The following is a 20458-nucleotide window of genomic DNA, read 5'->3' on the forward strand; positions in this document are numbered from 1 at the left end:
TCTTGTTATGAATGTGTGGTGTCAAATGACACTTTGATAATAAATAAAGTTGACTTCATATTTTTTATTTTTTAAGGTTATCAATTTGTGGAAAACAGAAATGCCATTTTGAAGGTTATTGTGGAGACAGCAAAAGAGATATTGGGGGTAACAATGTTACTGTTGAAATGGTTGTTGACATGTTGAACAATCCTATGGGTGGAATGTTTCAGTATGATATAAACGTTAATGGGGTTGGTGAGGGGAAGAGGTTAGTAGGGATTTATTTGTATTTTATTTTCATGGAAGTACAGAATTGGACAGGTACATTGATCGTACATTCCAGCACAGTAGGTGGCAGCATGTACTTAAACGATTGTTTGCGGACCGCCATGATATCATAGAAGAAGAAGAAGAAGAAGAAGAAAATGATTGTGTTACACCTGGAAACATAATGTTGTGCGCAGAAGGGCATGAGACAAAGGAATGTGTGGCATTGGGGAAATTAGTGATATGTGTTAATTGTAAGGGTGCCCATTGGCCTGAGGATCAGAAATGTCCTGTGAGAGAGGCAGGTTGAGTTGGGTCAAGGGGAGGGATCCTGTGAGGAGTGGTGTAAATAGTAGATCTCTACCAGTACAGAGAGAAAGGCCAACAAGTGATATATGTAAGATTGGATTTTTAGCATTCATAGCAACGGTTATCAACTGTACTGCAGGTATGGAACGTAAGGCGCAGAAAATTGAGATTGTGGTGGCAGCTGCAGAGAGGTATTTGAGTGTGCGAGAATTGACATCAGAAGAGTTTTACAGGTTGTTGGTCTGAGATAGGACTAAATAGATTTAAAATGTTTTTATTTATTGAAGTTATTTTTATGATTGTAGTGTTAAATGGTAGGGTATTTGTTTATTTATTTTTCAAGCAAAATATAAGGGCAGTCTAATAGGTGGCGGTAATGCAATATTTTTTGGACGCCAACCCCAGTTAAACCTTATCGACGACGAAGAAGAAGGAAGGAAACAGAACGTTTGTTGAAGGTTTCATCGTTTACCGCTGATGGAGCAAGCAGTGTTGTGGCGGGTAAGATAATGTTTTGTAATTTCATATTCACCAATTAATTTTAACATAGTATTCGCTATGTGTAAAATTAGTTTGTTGGCCTGTTGTCCTGTTGAGAATGATTGTCAGGCTATTAGCGAAGGTAGTTTATTAGCTACTTAGCTAGCTAGCTTAGCTTGCTTGCCGTCACACCACAACAACAAGCGTGATGGTTGATGCCACTGACAGTGCCATGGCCAACACTACTCACTCAGTAACAGCTAACATCTTTCAACTAAAGCTAACGGTATGCAAACGTCTTCATGCATACTACCTCTAACTAGCTATGTTACATAGCGAGGTCTGATAGTTAATGTAAGTGCTTTACAAAAGGAGCTGCGCAGATAAGTATTGACATGTTAGCTTTGAGTGTTAGCTAATGTTAGTAGGAGTAGTGCTCATATGTGTACAAAAACAGTGTGCATCTCATTCCTCTCCCTCGTCCAATCTGAGCTGACAACTGGACAGGTAAAATCTAATAATCTTATACTGACTAGCAAGGATATTCTATTCTGCCGTATGGCTTGGCCCACATATTGTCAGACCAGTGCCAATCAAAGGGTCCATATGACACAAGGATAGGAAGACACTTTAGACTAGTAATACATGCCCAACCATAAACCCTTATCATGCTTGTTCTCAATTAATCTCACAGGTGGTACTACATGATGAATCTGGTCCGCAAACGCAACTCCAGCTCTCTCAAAGGTGGCCCTGACAAATCTATTAGGACAGAGAAACCACAGTCTATAAGACCACCAGCATCCCACAATGCATCATCACCACTCACAACAGAGGCCAGTGACATTGTTACCACTTCCAAGGAGGAGAGAGGCCTGGAGGTCCATGGGACTTTGTCGCCATGGAGACGGTCTCCCAGGTTCAAGAGTCAAAGCCTGCTTGGCCAGGGTCCCAGCGTGGACCTTCTTGTTGCTGAGGGTAAGTAGGGGGCAAAGGAGAGTAGATCTCGCATCACACTTAGCTTTCATGATATGTTTTATCTGTTTTGTGTGTCCTACCTAAGCAATTGATATATAGGTAAACAAGGGAGTCTCTTTGCAGGATCTCAAGGTCAGGTAGCGAATAAAGAGGAGGCTGTCCAGTGCAGCCCTGCACAGTGCCCCCCTCAGACAGAAGAGGATACAGACACTGACCTGGTCATCACTATGGGTGAGGAAAACCTATATCTATTAACTGGCCACCCTTTGCAATTGATCCTAAAACGATACTCACATCTTGTATACCACATGAACAAGGTTAGGAACAGTGTACAAAATGACCCCCTCAGCTAACTATTTTCCTTTGATTTAAAAAAAACAACTTTATTTAACTAGGCAGGTCAGTAAAGAACAAATTCTTATTTACAATGACAGCCTAGGAACAGTGGGTTAACTGCCTTGTTCAGGGGCAGAACGGCAGCTCGGGGATTCGATCCACCAACCTTTCGGTTACTGGCCCAACGCTCTAACCACTAGGCTACCTGCTGCCCCAGGTAGGGGGCATGAGTAAAGCATACTGTTGGAGTTCAAGACTGATTGACTCTCTCTCTCTGCCAGATGAAATGCATGGCGGGGGACACAAGGGCAGCAGGAAGAAGGGAGGGGTAAAGAGGAAGAAGAGAGCTGCGGACAGAGAGGTGGGAGAAAGACAGCAAGAAGTGGCCGGTCCCGAGGTGGAGATTGACAGAGAGCTGGACCGTGAGCTGGAGAACAAGTCCAGACAACATAACCTGACCACCGCCAATGTCCGCAACATCATTCACGTGAGTGCAGAGGGGAGCCAATAGCTGCAACCTAGCCAATGTTTCTTACACAGTTAGTGTGGACTGTGGACGCGTGTCAATTTCCTACAATAGCAATTTGCCTACAACCTCGCATATAGTGCACATAGACTGACAGACAAATACAGACAGGCTGATTGTAAGCCTGGTTTGAAACCTTTTTTACCTTTTGAACCACAGGAAGTGATCACCAATGAGCATGTGGTGGCCATGATGAAAGCTGCCATCAATGAGACGGAGGCCGTGCCTGTCTTTGTGAGTGTCAACCATTGCATATCATATGTCCTAATGAAGACTTTTCCAGTTGAGAATTGACACGTTCAAGTCTCTGTGTGCACTTTCATTCAACATCTTTCTCATCTACCTCTTAGGAGCCCAAGATGACGCGTTCCAAATTCAAGGAGGTGGTAGAAAAAGGAGTGGTGAGTTCACTGCCTTTTAGTGTGTGTTTTTTAACGTACATTTAGATTTATGTTTTGCTATTGAGTCTCTTGTAATTCAGTCTTTGTTATTTCAGGTCATTCCCACTTGGAACATGTCCCCCATCAAAAAGGTCAATAAAGAGAAGGTACCACCATCGTACTGCTATGAAAGTAGTATTAAACACTCATTACCTGACTGGAAAGTATGGCTCCCAACTAGAAAGGGCTGAAGTGCTTGTCTGCTTCTTTTTTTTTTCTCTGTTTTCAGGCACCACAGTTTGTGGACATTCAATTAGCGGAGGAAGACTCCTCTGATGAAGAGTACTGCCCCGACGAAGAGGAGGAGGACGAGACAGCGGAAGATGTAAGAGATTCATAGGATTGGGCTCTGTGTTAGCTTGTGGACTGAACATGTTTTATTTTGTTTTATTATGAACATGTTTTATTTTTATTTTTACATTGGGAGGCGTTCATCATGCGTACAGAATTGTGTGGTTAAAAAAGCAAAACAAAGTAGTTCAGCTTTATCAACTTTAGAATGGCAACAGTAAATGATTGTAAGTGGTCATAGATACATTATGATTGGATGTGCCAATACTTTAAATAAATAGAAAATCCTTCGTGTTTCTCTGTATCTCTATATATTGAAACGACTGTGTTGGACTTTGTGTGTGTGTGTGTAGACATTTCAGGAAAGTGACATGGAGAGCACGGCCTCGTCTCCAAGGGGAATCAGAGGAGGCTTCCACAGGAAAATACACACAGAGATGGACGACGACAGGAGCTGCAGCCCCATGCAGGTGACACACTTCAATACAATTATGAATATTTGTATTTTTGCCTCAAGCAATAACATATGTATAAGCATTTTGTTTTTTATGTAAAAATGAATAATATACAGAATATTGCCTTTTGTAAGTAGCATAATATGTTATTATTATATTCTTGTGAGATCAACATTGAAATGTATATCTCATGAAACTCATTTCCTCCCAGGTCAATCATAGCAGGTCCAGACACCTAAAGGTGGAGGTTGTCCCCATGGGCCCTCCCCCTCCCCCCCAGCCCTCCTCCTCCTCTGGCCCACAGGGATTCTATACCACCAGGGCCCCTCCAGAATTCAGCTTCCTGGAGAAGCTTCATGCCGTGGAGGAGGAGCTGGCCATCGGCACAGTCTGCCTGGAGCCCTACCAGGTACCAGGGCCATATCTCAGATTGTTCTGGCAATTCTCACATAGAAACTTCGTTGGGAGGAATGATGTTTGACATGTTTTTTTTATTTTTTACATTTGTATCACAAACTTTTTTGTTGTTGTTAAATCATGATTAAAGTGGCTATTTTTAGGCCTATACTGTACATACTTTCTGTAAGACCTTATAATCTGTGATCCGTACATGATACAGACGACATCGGTGTCATTAAACTCATTGTGTGCTCTACAATATGAAGTGTCTAGGTTCTGAAATATACATTTATTCAACATTTGAATAATATCTCTAAAGTACCCATTTTGATTCTATAACTTTAAAACATATTCATTGGAACAATATACTGTATAAGTACATCAAATTTCCAGAGTGGGCTTGTGCTAACAAAATTTTGAAGTTATGATTTGATTTTATGAGCACCCCCAACACAGTGACTGGGAAAATGGATTCAAAGGGAACTCCCTCTACTGGTGATTTGCTGAATGTGCAGTGGGCTGTAATTGTGTTAATGACCTGTCAATTTCTGGCCAGTCCTCTTCTGGCTGTGCCGGGTGGAGATTATAACGGAACATGGCCAAGATGTTCATAAATGACCAGCATGGTCAAATAATCATCACAGGCAGAACAGTTGAAACTGGAGCAGCAGCACAGCCAGGTGGACTGGGGACAGCAAGGAGTCATGTCAGGTATTCTTGAGGCATGGTCCTAGGGCTCAGGTCCTCCGAGAGAGAAAGAAAGAGAGAATTAGAGAGAGCATACTTAAATTCACACAGGACACTGGATAGGACAGGAGGAAGTACTCCAGATATAACAAACTGACCCTAGCCCCCCAACACATAAACTACTGCAGCATAAATACTGGAGGCTGAGACAGGAGGGGTCAGGAGACACTGTGGCCCCATCCGAGGACACTCCCGGACAGGGCCAAACAGGAAGGACATAACCCCACCCACTTTGCCAAAGCACAGCCCCCACACCACTAGAGTGATATCTTCAACCACCAATTTAGCATCCTGAGACAAGGCCGAGTATAGCCCACAAAGATCTCCGCCATGGCACAACCCAAGGGGGATGAAGATCTAACATCTTTCCTCCCAATGACGTTTCTATTTGAGAATTGCCAGAACAATCTGAAATATTTTCGGCCTATCCTGACCTAGAATCGCCCACCACCCAATCCAGATAATGTCTCCTGCTAGACGCAACCCATCAATGCAGTGCTCATAGATTTAGAATGGAATGTGATAGAGATTTCTGCTTTCCCGGTCCTGTTCAGTAGGCTTGAAACAGGGAAAACGTTTTAAAACGTGAAACCGGAGGTGCTACCTAAACTACCTGTCCAAAGACATGCTTGGAGATTTACCTGACTTTGCACTGCTAAACTCAAGCTTTCACTCTCTGTTCCCTCTCTTCCTTCATCCCTGTTGTCTCCCTACCACTCTCACAGCCACCCCTGGCGGACGGTCTGATGGCGTGTCGTACCCGCTCCAAGAGGCCCCTCCGGGACGTCCCCATGGGCCAGCTGGAGGCAGAGCTCTGTGCCCCTGACATCACACCCGACATGTACGGGTGTGACTCCGCCCCCGAGGACCCCGAGTGGACCCACTGGCTGCAGGGCATCATGACCTCTGACATGTACAACGATGGTGAGGGGGTGGTGCGTGTGTGTGCGCGCGGCTCAAATCCACGCCTAGCAACTTCCCTCGGCCGTTAGAGTAGTAATCACCTATCCCTGGTCTTTAGTTTGTTAGATATACAGTGGGGCAAAAAAGTATTTAGTCAGCCACCAATTGTGCAAGTTCTCCCACTTAAAAAGATGAGAGGCCTGTAATTTTCATCATAGGTACACTTCAACTATGACAGACAAAATAAGGGAAAAAAAATCCAGAAAATCACATTGTAGGATTTTTTATGAATTTATTTGCAAATTATGGTGGAAAATAAGTATTTGATCAATAACAAAAGTTTTTCAATACTTTGTTTATATACGCTTTGTTGGCAATGACAGAGGTCAAACGTATTCTGTAAGTCTTCACAAGGTTTTCACACACTGTTGCTGGTATTTTGGCCTATTCCTCCATGCAGATCTTCTCTAGAGCTGTGATGTTTTGAGGCTGTTGCTGGGCAACACGGACTTTGAACTCCCTCCAAAGATTTTCTATGGGGTTGAGATCTGGAGACTGGCTAGGCCACTCCAGGACCTTGAAATGCTTCTTACGAAGCCACTCCTTCGTTGCCCGGGCGGTGTGTTTGGGATCATTGTCATGCTGAAAGACCCAGCCACTTTTCATCTTCAATGCCCTTGCTGATTGATGGAAGGAGGTTTTCACTCAATCTCACGATACATGGCCCCATTCATTCTTTCCTTTACATGGATCAGTCGTCCTGGTCCCTTTGCAGAAAAACAGCCCCAAAGCATGATGTGTCCACCCCCATGCTTCACAGTAGGTATGGTGTTCTTTGGATGCAACTCAGCATTCTTTGTCCTCCAAACACAACGAGTTGAGTTTTTACCAAAAAGTTATATTTTGGTTTCATCTGACCACATGACATTCTCCCAAACTTCTTCTGGATCATCCAAATGCTCTCTAGCAAACTTCAGACGGGCCTGGGCATGTACTGGCTTAAGCAGGGGGACACGACTGGCACTGCAGGATTTGAGTCCCTGGCGGCATAGTGTGTTACTGATGGTAGGCTTTGTTACTTTGGTCCCAGCTCTCTGCAGGTCATTCACTAGGTCCCCCCGTGTGGTTCTGGGATTTTTGCTCACCGTTCTTGTGATCATTTTGACCCCACGGGGTGAGATTTTGCGTGGAGCCCCAGATCGCGGGAGATTATCAGTGGTCTTGTATGTCTTCCATTTCCTAATAATTGCTCCCACAGTTGATTTCTTCAAACCAAGCTAATTACCTATTGCAGACAGTCTTCCCAGCCTGGTGCAGGTCTACAATTTTGTTTCTGGTGTCCTTTGACAGCTCTTTGGTCTTGGCCATAGTGGAGTTTGGAGTGTGACTGTTTGAGGTTGTGGACAGGTGTCTTTTATACTGATAACAAGTTCAAACAGGTGCCATTAATACAGGTTACGAGTGGAGGACAGAGGAGCCTCTTAAAGAAGTTACAGGTCTGTGAGAGCCAGAAATCTTGCTTGTTTGTAGGTGACCAAATACTTATTTTCCACCATAATTTGCAAATAAATTCATAAAAATTCTTCTCATTTTGTCTGTTATAGTTGAAGTGTACCTATGATAAATTACAGGCCTCATCTTTTTAAGTGGGAGAACTTGCACAATTGGTGGCTGACCTAAATACTTTTTTTGCCCCACTGTAGGGCTGAGGGAAAAGTGACGCCAACCAGACCCCTGATCTAGACTGAGTGTACAAAACGTTAAGGACACCTTCCTAATATTGAGTTGCTTCTTCTCACTCTTGCACTCTGATCCTCTTTCTTGATGTTCTCTCCTTCTTTTTTACTTGTTTTTTTAGAGGAAGGCGATGATGATGATGACGATCCTGAGTATAACTTCCTGGCGGAGATCGACGAACCCGACGTGGAGGATTACCGTAATGACCGAGCCGTCCGCATTACCAGTGAGTTACCTTGGTGATGAGATGGAGTCAATTTATCTAGGCTGTTACTGTCAGGCATTGACCCTCATCTCCCTTTTTTTTCTCTCCCACAGAAAAGGAAGTGAACCAGTTGATGGAGGAGTTGTTTGAGACAGTAAGAGAGGATCTGTGTTGTGTTTGTTTGTCTCTTTTTTCTCTCCCTCTCTCTTTCCCTCAACACCCCTTCTATGTGTCCTTTCTTTACCCCTCTGTGTTTGGTATGTTGTGTGGTTGTCTATGTATCGTTTATCTGTGTGTGTGTGCTCCAGTTCCAGGATGAGCTGACTGCTCAGGAGCAAGATGGGGAGGGACACGAGGAAGAGGAGGAGAGGGAGGAAGAGGCACCTGCCCTGGGGACACCCACATTCAACACCCCGCCAGATATCCCGTAGGTGTATCCACTTCCTATACACACTGTTCTGATGTTGTTTGTTACACTGGCATCTTCCCAAGAAAATAATTCCATTTATCAAATACTGTTTTAATTGTAACATGCTTTGTAAACGACAGGTGTGTAGACTAACAGTGAAATGCTTACTTACGGGTCCTTTTTCAACAATGCAGAGATAAAGGTACAAAAATAGAAATGGTGACACGAGGAATAAATAGTGAATAACATTCTATCAGTTCAGTTGCGAAACTGAATTCTGTATATTGATTTCAACCTCGAATCACAACCTTTATACCGTCTACTCACCCACACAGTGACAACTTTCAACCTCCTCTGATTTGACCTATGTATAGCTGACCCAGTTTGACCTTTGATCCCTAGGTTGGAGGACCCCATGCCGGAGGTGACGGCAGGGCGCTACCGTACGGTGAAGGAGCAGCTGGACGCCATCCGGCGTCGCCGGGCCCTGCTGGAGAGTCAGGGCCTGTTGGTCCCCAGGGCCCTCATCACCAAGCCCCGGGAGCCCCCGCCTCCATTCACCCCCACCCTCTCCCACCACCAGAGACTCCAGCTGGAGCAGCAAGTCCAGCAGGTCTGGGGTCCTTGGCTTTGTGTTAGGGTTAATTCCACAAATTTAAATTCCCTCTCCCTGTAAATTCATTCAATTCAAATTCCAGATCAGTCTTTGAATTCAGAGAATTAAATTCCAATGCTGGGTAAATTCTAAGAATTCTATTTCCAATTCAATATTGTCCCCAACAATTCCACAAATTCAAATTAAATTCCCTCGGGCTTTCAGGCTGATCATGTGACTGTTCAGACAGCCTAGCTGGAAACGAATGCACGTTTAACTAATCAAAAACAAATTCTGCAGTACATTTCATATACTAAGTGCATTAATTCCATTATCTGGGAAATGTACAATTATTAAATTCCAAAGGTTAAACTATTTTACAAATTCAATTCTAACCCAAAATTGAATTCAATGCAAATTCTCCACTCAATGAGTGAATTCAATTGGAATTTCAAATGAAATTGGAATTAATCCGGACCCTGCTTTATGCTCAATATTTTGTAATTGAGCTTTTATCTTGATGAGCCAAACCTGGTCAAAACAAACATCTAAATCAAAACCTCGGTAGTGAGATCCTGGTCAAGGATCCACAATGAAGACAACCTTCTTTTGGTCGGTAATTACTTTATTTTTCTCCGTCTGCAGCACGTCCAGCTCCTGACTCAGGTCCATATGTTAACCAGCCCGGTGGCTGCACTGCAGAGTGAAGCAGCCACCACCAAGCAGTTCCTGGTGAGAGAGAAACATACTGACAAACCCACTTTCACTAGTGCCTTTAGCTTCACCAACTTCTAAATATACTCTCGTTCTCTCTCTCTCTGATACTCCCACCATATCTCTGTCTCTCTCGCTAACTCTCCATCACTCTCTCATCACTCTCTCATCACTCACAGATGGAGTTACAGATGTTTGCCCAGCGTGGGGAGTTGACCCAGGGCCCAGTGGAGACATGTTTTACTAGTGTGTTCAGAGCCTGTAACCTACAGGGAGCACTGTCACTACTGGAGGAGCTCAGACTGTCCCCAATCCCTTACCAGGAAGCCCCTAACGAGCCACGAACATGCAGGAGAGGTAAGCATGTGCATGCATGAGAGCCATGATGATAGTCAAATCGATGAGGTTAAGATGATTTCTAATTTACTAAATTGAATTACAATGTACCCTTCTCAGTTGAAAATGTTTGAACTCATTCAGGATGTAGGCCTAATTCATCTCTCTCACTCTAACTGGTTTGTTGTGTGTTACCACTTTGCCAGTCCGGAAGCACCCGTCGATGCCACCCCAGCTGGCGTGGCTTTTTGCCACACGTCCGGTGTTCCTGTACCCTGAGCTACTGCCCCATGTCAGCCTGGACCCAGCCCTGCACTCCGCCCGCTCAGTCAGCATGTTCACCGCAGGAGAGGACTGGTAAGAAGGACCTTTTTAGAATCCCAATATTATGCCCAAATGTTATAACCTCCTTTTAATGCCCATACTTAATATAAGTAAATCAGTCAATTGAAATAAATGCATTAGGCCCTAATCTATGGATTTCACATGACTTGGAATACAGATACGCATCTGTTGGTCAAAGATGCCATTAAAAAAAGGTAGCGGTGTGGATCAGAAAACCAGTCAGTATCTGGTGTTGCCTCATGCAGCGTGACACATCTCTTTCACATAGAGTTGATCAGGTTCTTGATTGTGGCCTGTGGAATGTTGTACCACTCCTCTTCAATGGCTATGTGAAGTTGCTGGATATTGGTCGGGAACTGGAACATGTTGTCGATCCAGAGCATCACAAACATGCTCAATGTGTGACATTTCTGGTGAGTATGCAGTCCATGGAAGAACTGGGACATTTTCAGCTTCCAGAAATAGTTTACTGATCCTTGCGACATGGGGCTGTGCATTATCATCCTGAAACATGAGGTCATGGCAGTGGATGAATGGCACAACAATGGGCATTCAAATTTACATTAATAAAATGCAGTTTGTTAGTAGCTTATGCCTGCCCATACCATAACCCCATCGCCACCATAGGGCACTCTGTTCATAAGGTTAACATCAGCAAACCGTTCGCACACACAACACCATGCACGTGGTCTGCGGTTGTGAGGCCGTTTGAACATACTTCCAAATTCTCAAATGACGTTGGAGGCGGCTTATGGTAGAGAAATTAACATTACATTCTCTGGCAACGGCTCTGTGCACACCATTTTTGAGAAATTAGCATTTTCTGGGATATTTTATTTCAGCTCATGAAACATGGGACCAACACTTAAATGTTGCGGTTATATTTTTATTCAGTGTACTGTGTATGCTCTTTTAAATGCACACCTTGTCCTAAACACATTTTGTTTCCGTAGTACATTAACTTGAAATCTAAAATTTATTTGATTTCTGCATGCTTTTTATATGTGTTAATAACTCGCTGACAGATGAACTAAGTCCGTAGGCTGAGTCCTTTACTCTCCGCCATCTTGTTTTTCCAGCCTGATCGTCCTGGGCCTGAGAAACCTGGGGGAGACCCTCCAGCCCAAGGAACTGCTGTGTCACTACCTGCTCCGCGCCAAGAGGGTCTCTCAGCTCCGCGACCACATTATGGAGAAGTGTAAACACACCCATCCCAACAACGTCATCAAGGTAGGACCCGGATATACAAATTATATACACTATTACTAAAGTAAATGTATTAAGGCGACTGTTTATAGTTTGGGTTAGTTGTAAATTACTAGTTTCTAGTTAGTTGTTTCCTTAAATTGGACCTGTTCTTTTATCCAGGAGAGGGAGTGATCCACATATCCACTAACATGAACTAATACTCAACTAACATTAGCGTTGACCATAAACAATATGAACGAATGGACCTCAAAAAGCACCTCTCCCCACGTCTTTTTTTAACAATTATTATAATAATTTTTTAATAAAAGGCCTACCAGCTCCAGAAAGTGGTCCTTCCCATGCCGGTGGCCTGTGACCGAGTGAAACCGGGTGACCTGCGCCCTTCAGTGGAGAGAGAGGAGAGAGCCATGCCCGGATGGCTGAGGGTACCAACTACATATAGAATACTACTGCCTGATCCCAATCCCAAATCAACACCTATGATAGTTAGAACCTACAGTGGCAAGAAAAAGTATGTGAACCCTTTGGAATTACCTGGATTTCTGCATAAATTGGTCATAAAATGTGTTCTCATCACCTAAGTCACAACAATAGACAAATACAGTCTGCTTAAACTAATAACACACAAACTATATGTTTTCATGTCTTTATTGAACACACCGTGTAAACATTCACAGTGCAGGGTGGGTAAAGTATGTGAACCCTTGGATTTAATAACTGGTTGACCCTCCTTTGGCAGCAATAATGTCAACCAAACGTTTTCTGTAGTTGTGGATCAGACCTGCACAACGGTCAGGAGGGTTTTTGGACTATTCCTCTTTACAAACCTGTTACAGTTCAGCAATATTCTTGGGATGCCTGGTGTGAACTGCTCTCTTGAGGTCATGCCACAGCATCTCAATCGGGTTGAGGTCAGGACTCTGACTGGGCCACTCCAGAAGGCGTATTTTCTTCTGTTGAAGCCATTCCGTTGTTGATTTACTTCTGTGTTTTGGGTCCTTGTCCTGTTACATCACCCAACTTCTGTTGAGCTTCAATTCGCAGACAGCCTAACATTCCATTGCAAAATGTCTTGATAAACTTGGGAAATAATTTTCCCGTCAATGATACCAAGCTGTCCAGGCCCTGAGGCAGCAAATTAGCCCCAAACCATGATGCTCCCTCCACCATACTTTACAGTTTGGATGAGGTTTTGATGTTGGTGTGCTGTGCCTTTTTTTTTCTCCACACATAGTATGTTCTAAACAACTCAACTGTAGTTTCATCTGTCGACAGAATATTGTTGCCAGTAACGCTGTGGAACATTCAGGTGTCCTTTTGTGAACTTCAGACGTGCAGAAGTGTTGTTGTTTTTTTGGACAGCAGTGGCTTCTTCCGTGGTGTCCTCCCATGAACACCATTCTTGTTCAGTGTTTTACGTATCGTAGACTCGTCAACAGAGATGTTTGCATGTTTTAGAGATTTCTGTAAGTCATTGGCTGACACTAGGATTCTTCTTAACCTCATTGAGCATTCTGCGCTGTGCTCTTGCAGTCATCTTTGCAGGACGGCCATTCCTAGGGAGAGTAGCAACAGTGCTGATGGACTGATGAACATCAAGGCTTTTAGAGATACTTTTGTAACCCATTCCAGCTTTATGTAAAGTCAACAATTCTTAATCTTAGGTCTTCTGATATCTCTTTTGTTCAATGCATGGTTCACATCAGACGATGCTTTTTGTGAAAAGCAAACTCAAATTTTGTGAGGTGTTTTGTTTTTTAATGGGGCAGGGCAGTTCTAATCAACATCTCCAATCTCGTCTCTTTGATTGGACTTCAGGTTAGCTGACTCCCAACTCCAATTATCTTTTGAAGAAGTAATTAGCCGAGGGTTTCACGTACTTTTCCCGACCTCCACTTAATGTTTAAATTATGTAGTCAATATAGAAAAATACAATAATGTGTGTTATTAGTTTAACCTCTTAAGCAGACTGTGTTTGTCTATTGTTGTGACTTGATGAAGATCAGATCAAATGTTATGACCAATTTATGCAGAAATCCAGGTAATTCCAAAGGGTTCACTTTTTCTTGCCACTGTATATTGTTGGCCACCTAGCCTTCCATTTGTCCTAGGAGAGATTCCACCATATTGCCTATGTCAGATATTCTAACAATAAAGAAACTTCCAGTCCAAAACAACCTTTATTTCAGTGAAGATGAAAGTACATTTATTTTGGATAAAGGATAACATTTCAGGAACCAGCTAAATAGTTCATATTGATTTAAATAAATGTTCTGTTCCTACAGAGAAGTTTGCCTTATATCTACGAGGCAATCAGGGAACTCAACAGCTCGCCGGATACAGAAGCAATGTCGGCATGTCAATCAAAGAAAGCCCCACTCGTCTCTCTTCTCTTCAGTTCCTCCAGAACTTTGGACTACAGCTTCCCTCTCGGGACTCGCTACCCGCCCCAACTCCCCGACAGCCTTTCATTCCAGCGCTGCGGCTTCAGGCGCTGGCACCGTCCACCACCCTGTGACCTCTCGCTGTCCCTGGCTGTATCGCACAACGCCACACAGAGTCTGGGAAGTGGAACTACATGCTCTGAAAATAATTCCCAGACGGGTGCTGTGATTCAGCAGTGCATGGCCCACCACAAACTGCGGCCCATCCAGCCTGCAACATCCAAACCTCCTTCTCTTCAGCATCCCACCAAGCCTCATCTGAAACGTCCCCTCAAGCCTCAACCCAAACCTTCCCAGAAACCCCTGCACGTCATCCTCAATTTGCCTGCCCCAGTGCCCGCAGCTGTCCTTTGTCCTGCCCCATCCGCCAGGGTGTTGGCCTCCCGGTTGTCACATTTCGCTCCATTGGCCAAAGACCTGGTTGCTCGGAAGTTCAGCACATTCGCCAACCTCCGCAGGCTGCCCAGGCTGCTGCCAGCCCCTCCACCCAACAAGATCCCTCCCCAAACTAACCTGAATACCGTGGCCCCCACCAGTGGCGCAAACCTTTTGTTGCCCCACATGAGTAGTAGAACAGCATCCACTGTTACCGAAACCCAAACCTCGGTCTCTACTACGACTCCTATCGAACAATTCAAGAAAAAATCCTCCAGGATGAGCCGGCGGCGGGTGACAAAGAAACCTAAAAGCAGCCTGAAGAGTGAGGGGAAGCCCCAGCCTTCAGCCTCCACGGAACCACCTGCCCTGGACCAGGCTCTGACCCCATACGACTACGTCACAGCTGTAATGGAGGAAGAGGGGGTGGATGAGGATGGAGGTGATTATGATATGCCCCTCCTGGCCCTGTCGGAGTCCTCTGCCAGCCCCCCAGGGAGCGTTGACCCCGTTGACCCCGCTGAGGAGTCAGAGGGGCAGGCGATAACGCTGAACCTATCGCCCGGGCCGTCGGACATGGGGGACGGAGAGTGGGAGGGTGAAGAGGGAAGGGGAGACAGAGATCAGGAGGTAGAGGAAGTGATGTCACCAGCTTCTGAGGAGTCCACGTTGTCCGTGCCAGAGCTGCAGGTGAGTGAGGTCATGCGAGACGTTGATATTACATGAACATATGAATACATTTTATTTGCCAAGTTATTTACACGTCACACGTCTCATAGGTTGGGTTTGTGTGTTATCTTTCCTTGTAGGAGACGATGGAGAAACTGTCATGGCTGGCGTCAGGGGGGAGGTCAGAGGACTTGGAAGAGGGTGAACAATCAGGCACATCCTCAGGTTAGTTTCCCACCAATCTTTAAACGCCACAACATGGATGGACACAGTTCTTTTTTTTCTTCCCTTGTTTTTTTTTTTCAGCGGCAGTGACAGAGTTAGCAAGGGTGGGGTCTTCCTATGCGGGGTGGCCGATTTTGGGTCTTCCAGGGGCATACATCTATATATCTACATTGTAAATAAAACTTTATTACATTTCTTGCAGTGGCGGCCATGATTTGGCGGTGGTGCTCCGCTGCTAAATGTGTAAGGGGGAAACGCTGCACATAGGTTCATGAAATATGTCAATGCTATTAAATCCTTTCAGATTTCTACAAAGTCCTAGGGGTCTATTTGGAATTGGGGAGTCCTCCTCTTCTCCCATCTAACCACACCTGCTGGATTTGATTTGTCCTTCCCAGAATGCCATAGTAGTAGCCCCAACCCTCCTAGCTCGAGGCACGAGCAGCATCACACTGGAGTAGTCGGCAGCAAGGGGTTATCCAAAAGCCTACCGATCATCTACGACCATGACAACCTACTCGACAGCGACCCCCTGAGGGAGAAGAAGGAAATAGGCTTCGCTCAGCATTATCTCAACAGGGTAAATAATGATGATGATGATGATTCATTTTATTTATAAAGCGCATTTCTCGCACCCAAGGTGCTTAAAAGGCTGCAAAGGCTTTGGGCTACATTTTCTGTCTGATGAACAGCCCTCTAATTGGGTGAAGTTGGCCCAAAAAATGAGTTGAATTATACTGGGTGGCATTCATTGTGAAACTACATCGGAATAAGGCAGCTTCTGATTGCGTGCAGTGCATCACCATGCAATACATTGTGGCGCTATTCACAGTTATAGCCACCCTCTTGTCAACATAATTTATATTTCTGCCTAAATAGACATACCCAAACTTCATTATTTTCATGGGTTGGTCATAAACAATAACTGTTGTGTGGTTTTAGAAAGGTCTGGAACTCCTTTCTGGTACATGTTTTATAAATTGCTGAGCTGTAGTCACTTTGAGGACCCATACTCAAATATTATGAAAAAAAAAATCATGATTTATCCCCCTATTCAACAAAAGTGAGGCAATAGGGCTTGAAATGACTAACATGCTTTCTAAATATAATAGCAAATTAGAAACAACTTGCTATAAGATGTTGCTTTTTTTATAACAGTCAAATAAATATGACCATACTTAGTGACAGGACAATATTGCCACAATTTCATATAACTGACGACGGATAAATTTCTCCCAAACGTTCACTGAGTGGCGCAGATACGCCTTTCAAATGTGTGCAGATTCATTACAACTTTGGCTTTTAAACAGTAATTTCGTCCTCCTGTGACCAAGAGAATGCGGTCTTGTTTCAATTCTTTGAAATTAGTTAGTACATGTATGCGAGCTCTAAATCCGGCTGAGAATATCAGTTACTTAGAGGAAGAGCAAATCAGTTCTTTGTCTGGATAGGTCCGAAGATGTGACGTGTCACTCCCTATGCAAATGTGAGGTCTGAAAACTGACACTTCAAGTCTGCTCCGCTGAGAGAGTGGCAGCGCGGAGCAGACAGATGGGGGTAGGCGCTATAAGGAACGGGATCCTACGACATTCACAGAGTGCTTTGTATTACCAAAATGTCAGTTGGAACGGGTCCAGAACCGCCCCACATCCTCTATAAAGGGAATTTAACCACCTAAGAGGATTTAAGAAATCCTTAATGCTATTGCAAATATAACTCTGCATATCCTACTATATAACTCTCTTCTGCTCTATGACCAGGTGTGCCATGCCCTGCAGGAGGTGCCGGGGCGCGTGGAGGAGTTTCTGGAGGTACTCTATGAGTTTGAGCAGGACGGAGATGGGCACACCTCCGTGGAACTCTTCATGAGGCTTAAACCTGTTCTGAACGAGTGGCCGGAGCTTCTCCGAGACTTTGCTGCCTTCCTCCATCCCGAACAAGCCCAGGAGTGTGGACTGGTATGTGTTGGCTTAGCCTCCTATACACTTTGAAAATATACACTTTGAAACTCGTCCATTACCTGTGTTTGGCTGTGATTACATCAAAACTATCTCTTATTTGTGTGTGACAGAGGTCAGGGTGTTAATATTCCTTCTCCTCCCCCTGCCGTAGCTGTCAGAGCAGCAGGCGTTTGAGCGTAGCCGGCACTTCCTGCGACAACTGGAGCTGAGCTTTGGGGAAAACTCCTCCCACTACCGCAAGATAGTGAGCGTCCTTCAAGGAGGCCCTACTCTCAGTCCTGCTGGAATCAAGGAGGTGTGCTAGGAAGGGCTACATTGATTTCACATGAGCACACTGTTCTAACTGTCGTGGAAAACAGCAGTATAACATCATTATCAAATCTAGCCGAGCAGAAAGGAGGGAAATATCGTAGTTATTTTTCAGATTCGAGAGATGGTAGATTAGAACATTAAATGTCTCTCTTTATCTTTCAGGTGAAGGCCCAGATAGCCAACCTTCTCCGAGGTCACACCCACCTGCAGGGTGAATTCTGGGTGTTTTTCAACGAGCTCCACTTACGGCCCTCGCTGCAGTGTCAGACTGAGAACAGGGGCCGTGGTGATGTGACCAACACAATCTCCACTTCCCAGAAGTCATCAGCAGCAAATAAACCTAAGAGATGCCAAGGCACTAAAACCCCAAAAGCCACACAAGTGAAGGACAAAGAGGTGGATCACTACACCCACCCTGAGTCCTCAGTCTGTGCCAAAAACATCTCACTTACACCCAGTGGAGAGAAAGTCATCCTCTGGACCAGGTTAGAGCCACTGTCCTCCTGTTGTATGCTCATTTAAAGGGGCAATCTGCAGTTGCTACATCAACTTTTTTGACTTGTAAATTAATATGTACCAATTTGATTCTTGAAGACTATAACTTAGAAATGCCACATGAGCTGAGTTCAATGGTCATCCATCCTCAGAACCCAAAATAGAAACGTGTTTACGCCAATGTTTGTAAACAAAGTAAATGTAAACAAACACGGTATAGCCTCAAAACATCACTACAACTACTATGTTCTCATTGATTTTTAGTTCTTGCATCCATAGCTTTGTCAATGAATTTGAGTGGTTACATTTCTCCAGGCCCATCCTGTAGCTTTTTCCCAAAACAGTGGCATGGAAAACGCTTTGTTATTGTTTTGACTTCTGCTTACCGCTTTAAGGAGTGGGATGCAAAGTGTATTGTATCATTCTGGTATATTGCCAAATAGATATTTCACAATTTTAAATTTGTTGTGTTCAATCTTGCTTTGTTTTCGTTGTTTGTAACAGGGAGGCGGACCGTGCCATCTTGACCGCCTGTCAGCAGAAGGGAGCAAATAAAATAACTTTTGAAGCCGTCTCCGCCCAACTTGGCAACAAGACAGCCAATGAGGTGAGAGAGAGAAGCGTAGCGTCTTTTTATAGAGCGGCTGCAACAGAGTAATAGTCTGATCTGTCAAGGGTCCTTTTCCACTTAGTTATGGCACCACCTCCGTCTACGAAACATTACCTCGTCATGTTGGAGGAGCTAACTCTTTAAAAAAAAAAATGTACTCCTTTACCGTAACTCTCCTAAATGTGTTCCCTCTAGGTTTGTGCCCGTTTCCAGGATCTCATGCGCCTTTTCCGCTCCTCCACCGAGCGGGTGTACTCCGACGAGGAGGTCAGTGACACAGAGCCAACCAGCAGCAGAGAGCCAGACCCGGACTGAGCAGGACCCAACACCAGTGGAACAATACCGTAATAACACTTAGTCAGCAGGATTGACAAACTGCAGTCTTAAGCCACAGAAAAGGAGGAGCGCTTGACCAATCTCTAAAAACTTGGTTGGCACTTGACTGTGCTTCCTCTCTGACTCAACACTACTGAAGGTGCAAAAATATGGGTAAGTCTCCCGTTGATGGCGCAGATGCAGGGGCCATTAAGACACGGCCAGGACTCGTTTCTGTGCTAGTATGCATAGACGAAGTACAAGGGTTCCAAATGTGTTAATATGTTCAGGCCATGAGGTTCCTAGTGTTATGAGGTGCTAAAATGTGAAATCCAACCCCTCTTGAATGTATGAAGGAGAACAGCGCATAAGATGTGCAAGAGGTCTTAGAGCTGTATCCGGCTAAAAGTAATATTGGAAGAGCTCATGAGGGCCTTCCAAATCACAATTCAGAGAAACACATTGCACAGTAAGAGTCAGTGTAGACTATAGCACAATCATGTTGAATTAAATTCTGCTGAAATGTAAAAAAAAAGGGATGAAAATGGACAATTGATTGCCAACTGTAGTGTTTTCATTATGACACGGATTGACTGATGCTTTGCTGGTTGCTAGTATGACTGTTTGAATAAAGTGTACATAATTGTTTTACATAATGGACAACCAGACTGTTTTTTTGCATTCAGGGATCTTTTTATTGCTGTACTATGACACCAACCATTAAGTAGGCCTTATTATGAATGGTTCAAGAGCAGTGTTTTGACTATTTAAAAAATAAATTAAAAGTTGTAGTTTCCAGAACAGACTGAAAAAAAAACATTTATATGCTATACAGTAGTTTTATTATCCGAATTGTTGTGTTCTGAGAATGAAATGTACTTATTCATGTCACTGAGGGACAGAGGGTAATGTATAACGTTTACATTGTCAGGATCTGTTATTGTTAGCCATCAGGGATCTTATGAGAGGAGAAGAGACACACAGTCTGGTAGCAATCACCATGAGAGCCTTGAATTGGGGAGTGAGCACTTTGGGGTAGAGGTCAGATGAATTGAGGAAGAACAGTTATCACGAAGGTTCTGTCTAGCAACAGCGATGCGTTGGCTGCTCAGATGTGTAGGAGGAGACTCGACCTATGAGAAAGGGTTAAATATCAGTGCTTGTGTGTAATGTCGTTGTCTAATGCAGCTGTATTGATCCTCTGGGAATAATTCACTTGGTTTAAGCTTTCATAGTGTCTGAGTTTACTCTAAGAATTAGAACCTAACAATATCCAAAAGATTGTGGTCAGCAGTAACTTAAACTACTATATACACAATTGGTACAATGCAATGCAGCAGATGGACTACAGTAGACACATTTTACTGTCACATCTCATATGTAATATAC

At 44.1% G+C, this 20458-nt stretch overlaps 1 protein-coding gene across 4 annotated transcripts; it reads left to right on the forward strand.

Annotated features, from left to right (window-relative positions):
* The first annotated feature begins 387 nt into the window (after positions 1-387).
* LOC135549905 (GON-4-like protein) lies at positions 388-19725 on the forward strand. Of its 4 annotated transcripts, none has more exons than XM_064980284.1 (28): positions 388-1059; positions 1733-2016; positions 2140-2247; positions 2634-2839; positions 3038-3112; positions 3229-3279; positions 3360-3425; positions 3548-3643; positions 3963-4079; positions 4276-4473; positions 5936-6134; positions 7972-8076; positions 8169-8209; positions 8364-8482; positions 8867-9077; positions 9705-9791; positions 9953-10130; positions 10316-10466; positions 11534-11684; positions 11972-12088; positions 13949-15172; positions 15292-15376; positions 15775-15956; positions 17137-17334; positions 17489-17632; positions 17812-18134; positions 18649-18751; positions 18950-19725. In XM_064980284.1, the coding sequence occupies exons 2-28, from the start codon at positions 1743-1745 to the stop codon at positions 19067-19069; spliced, it is 4929 nt and encodes a 1642-aa protein (XP_064836356.1). In that variant the 5' UTR covers positions 388-1059; positions 1733-1742; the 3' UTR covers positions 19070-19725. The 4 variants fall into 4 exon arrangements, with proteins under 4 accessions (XP_064836356.1, XP_064836358.1, XP_064836357.1 ...); XM_064980286.1 differs by having other exon boundaries at positions 3360-3410; XM_064980285.1 differs by having other exon boundaries at positions 3375-3425.
* The last annotated feature ends 733 nt before the right edge of the window (positions 19726-20458 follow it).

This window comes from Oncorhynchus masou, chromosome 12 (genome assembly GCF_036934945.1).
Source record: "Oncorhynchus masou masou isolate Uvic2021 chromosome 12, UVic_Omas_1.1, whole genome shotgun sequence".
Classification (NCBI taxonomy): domain Eukaryota; kingdom Metazoa; phylum Chordata; class Actinopteri; order Salmoniformes; family Salmonidae; genus Oncorhynchus; species Oncorhynchus masou.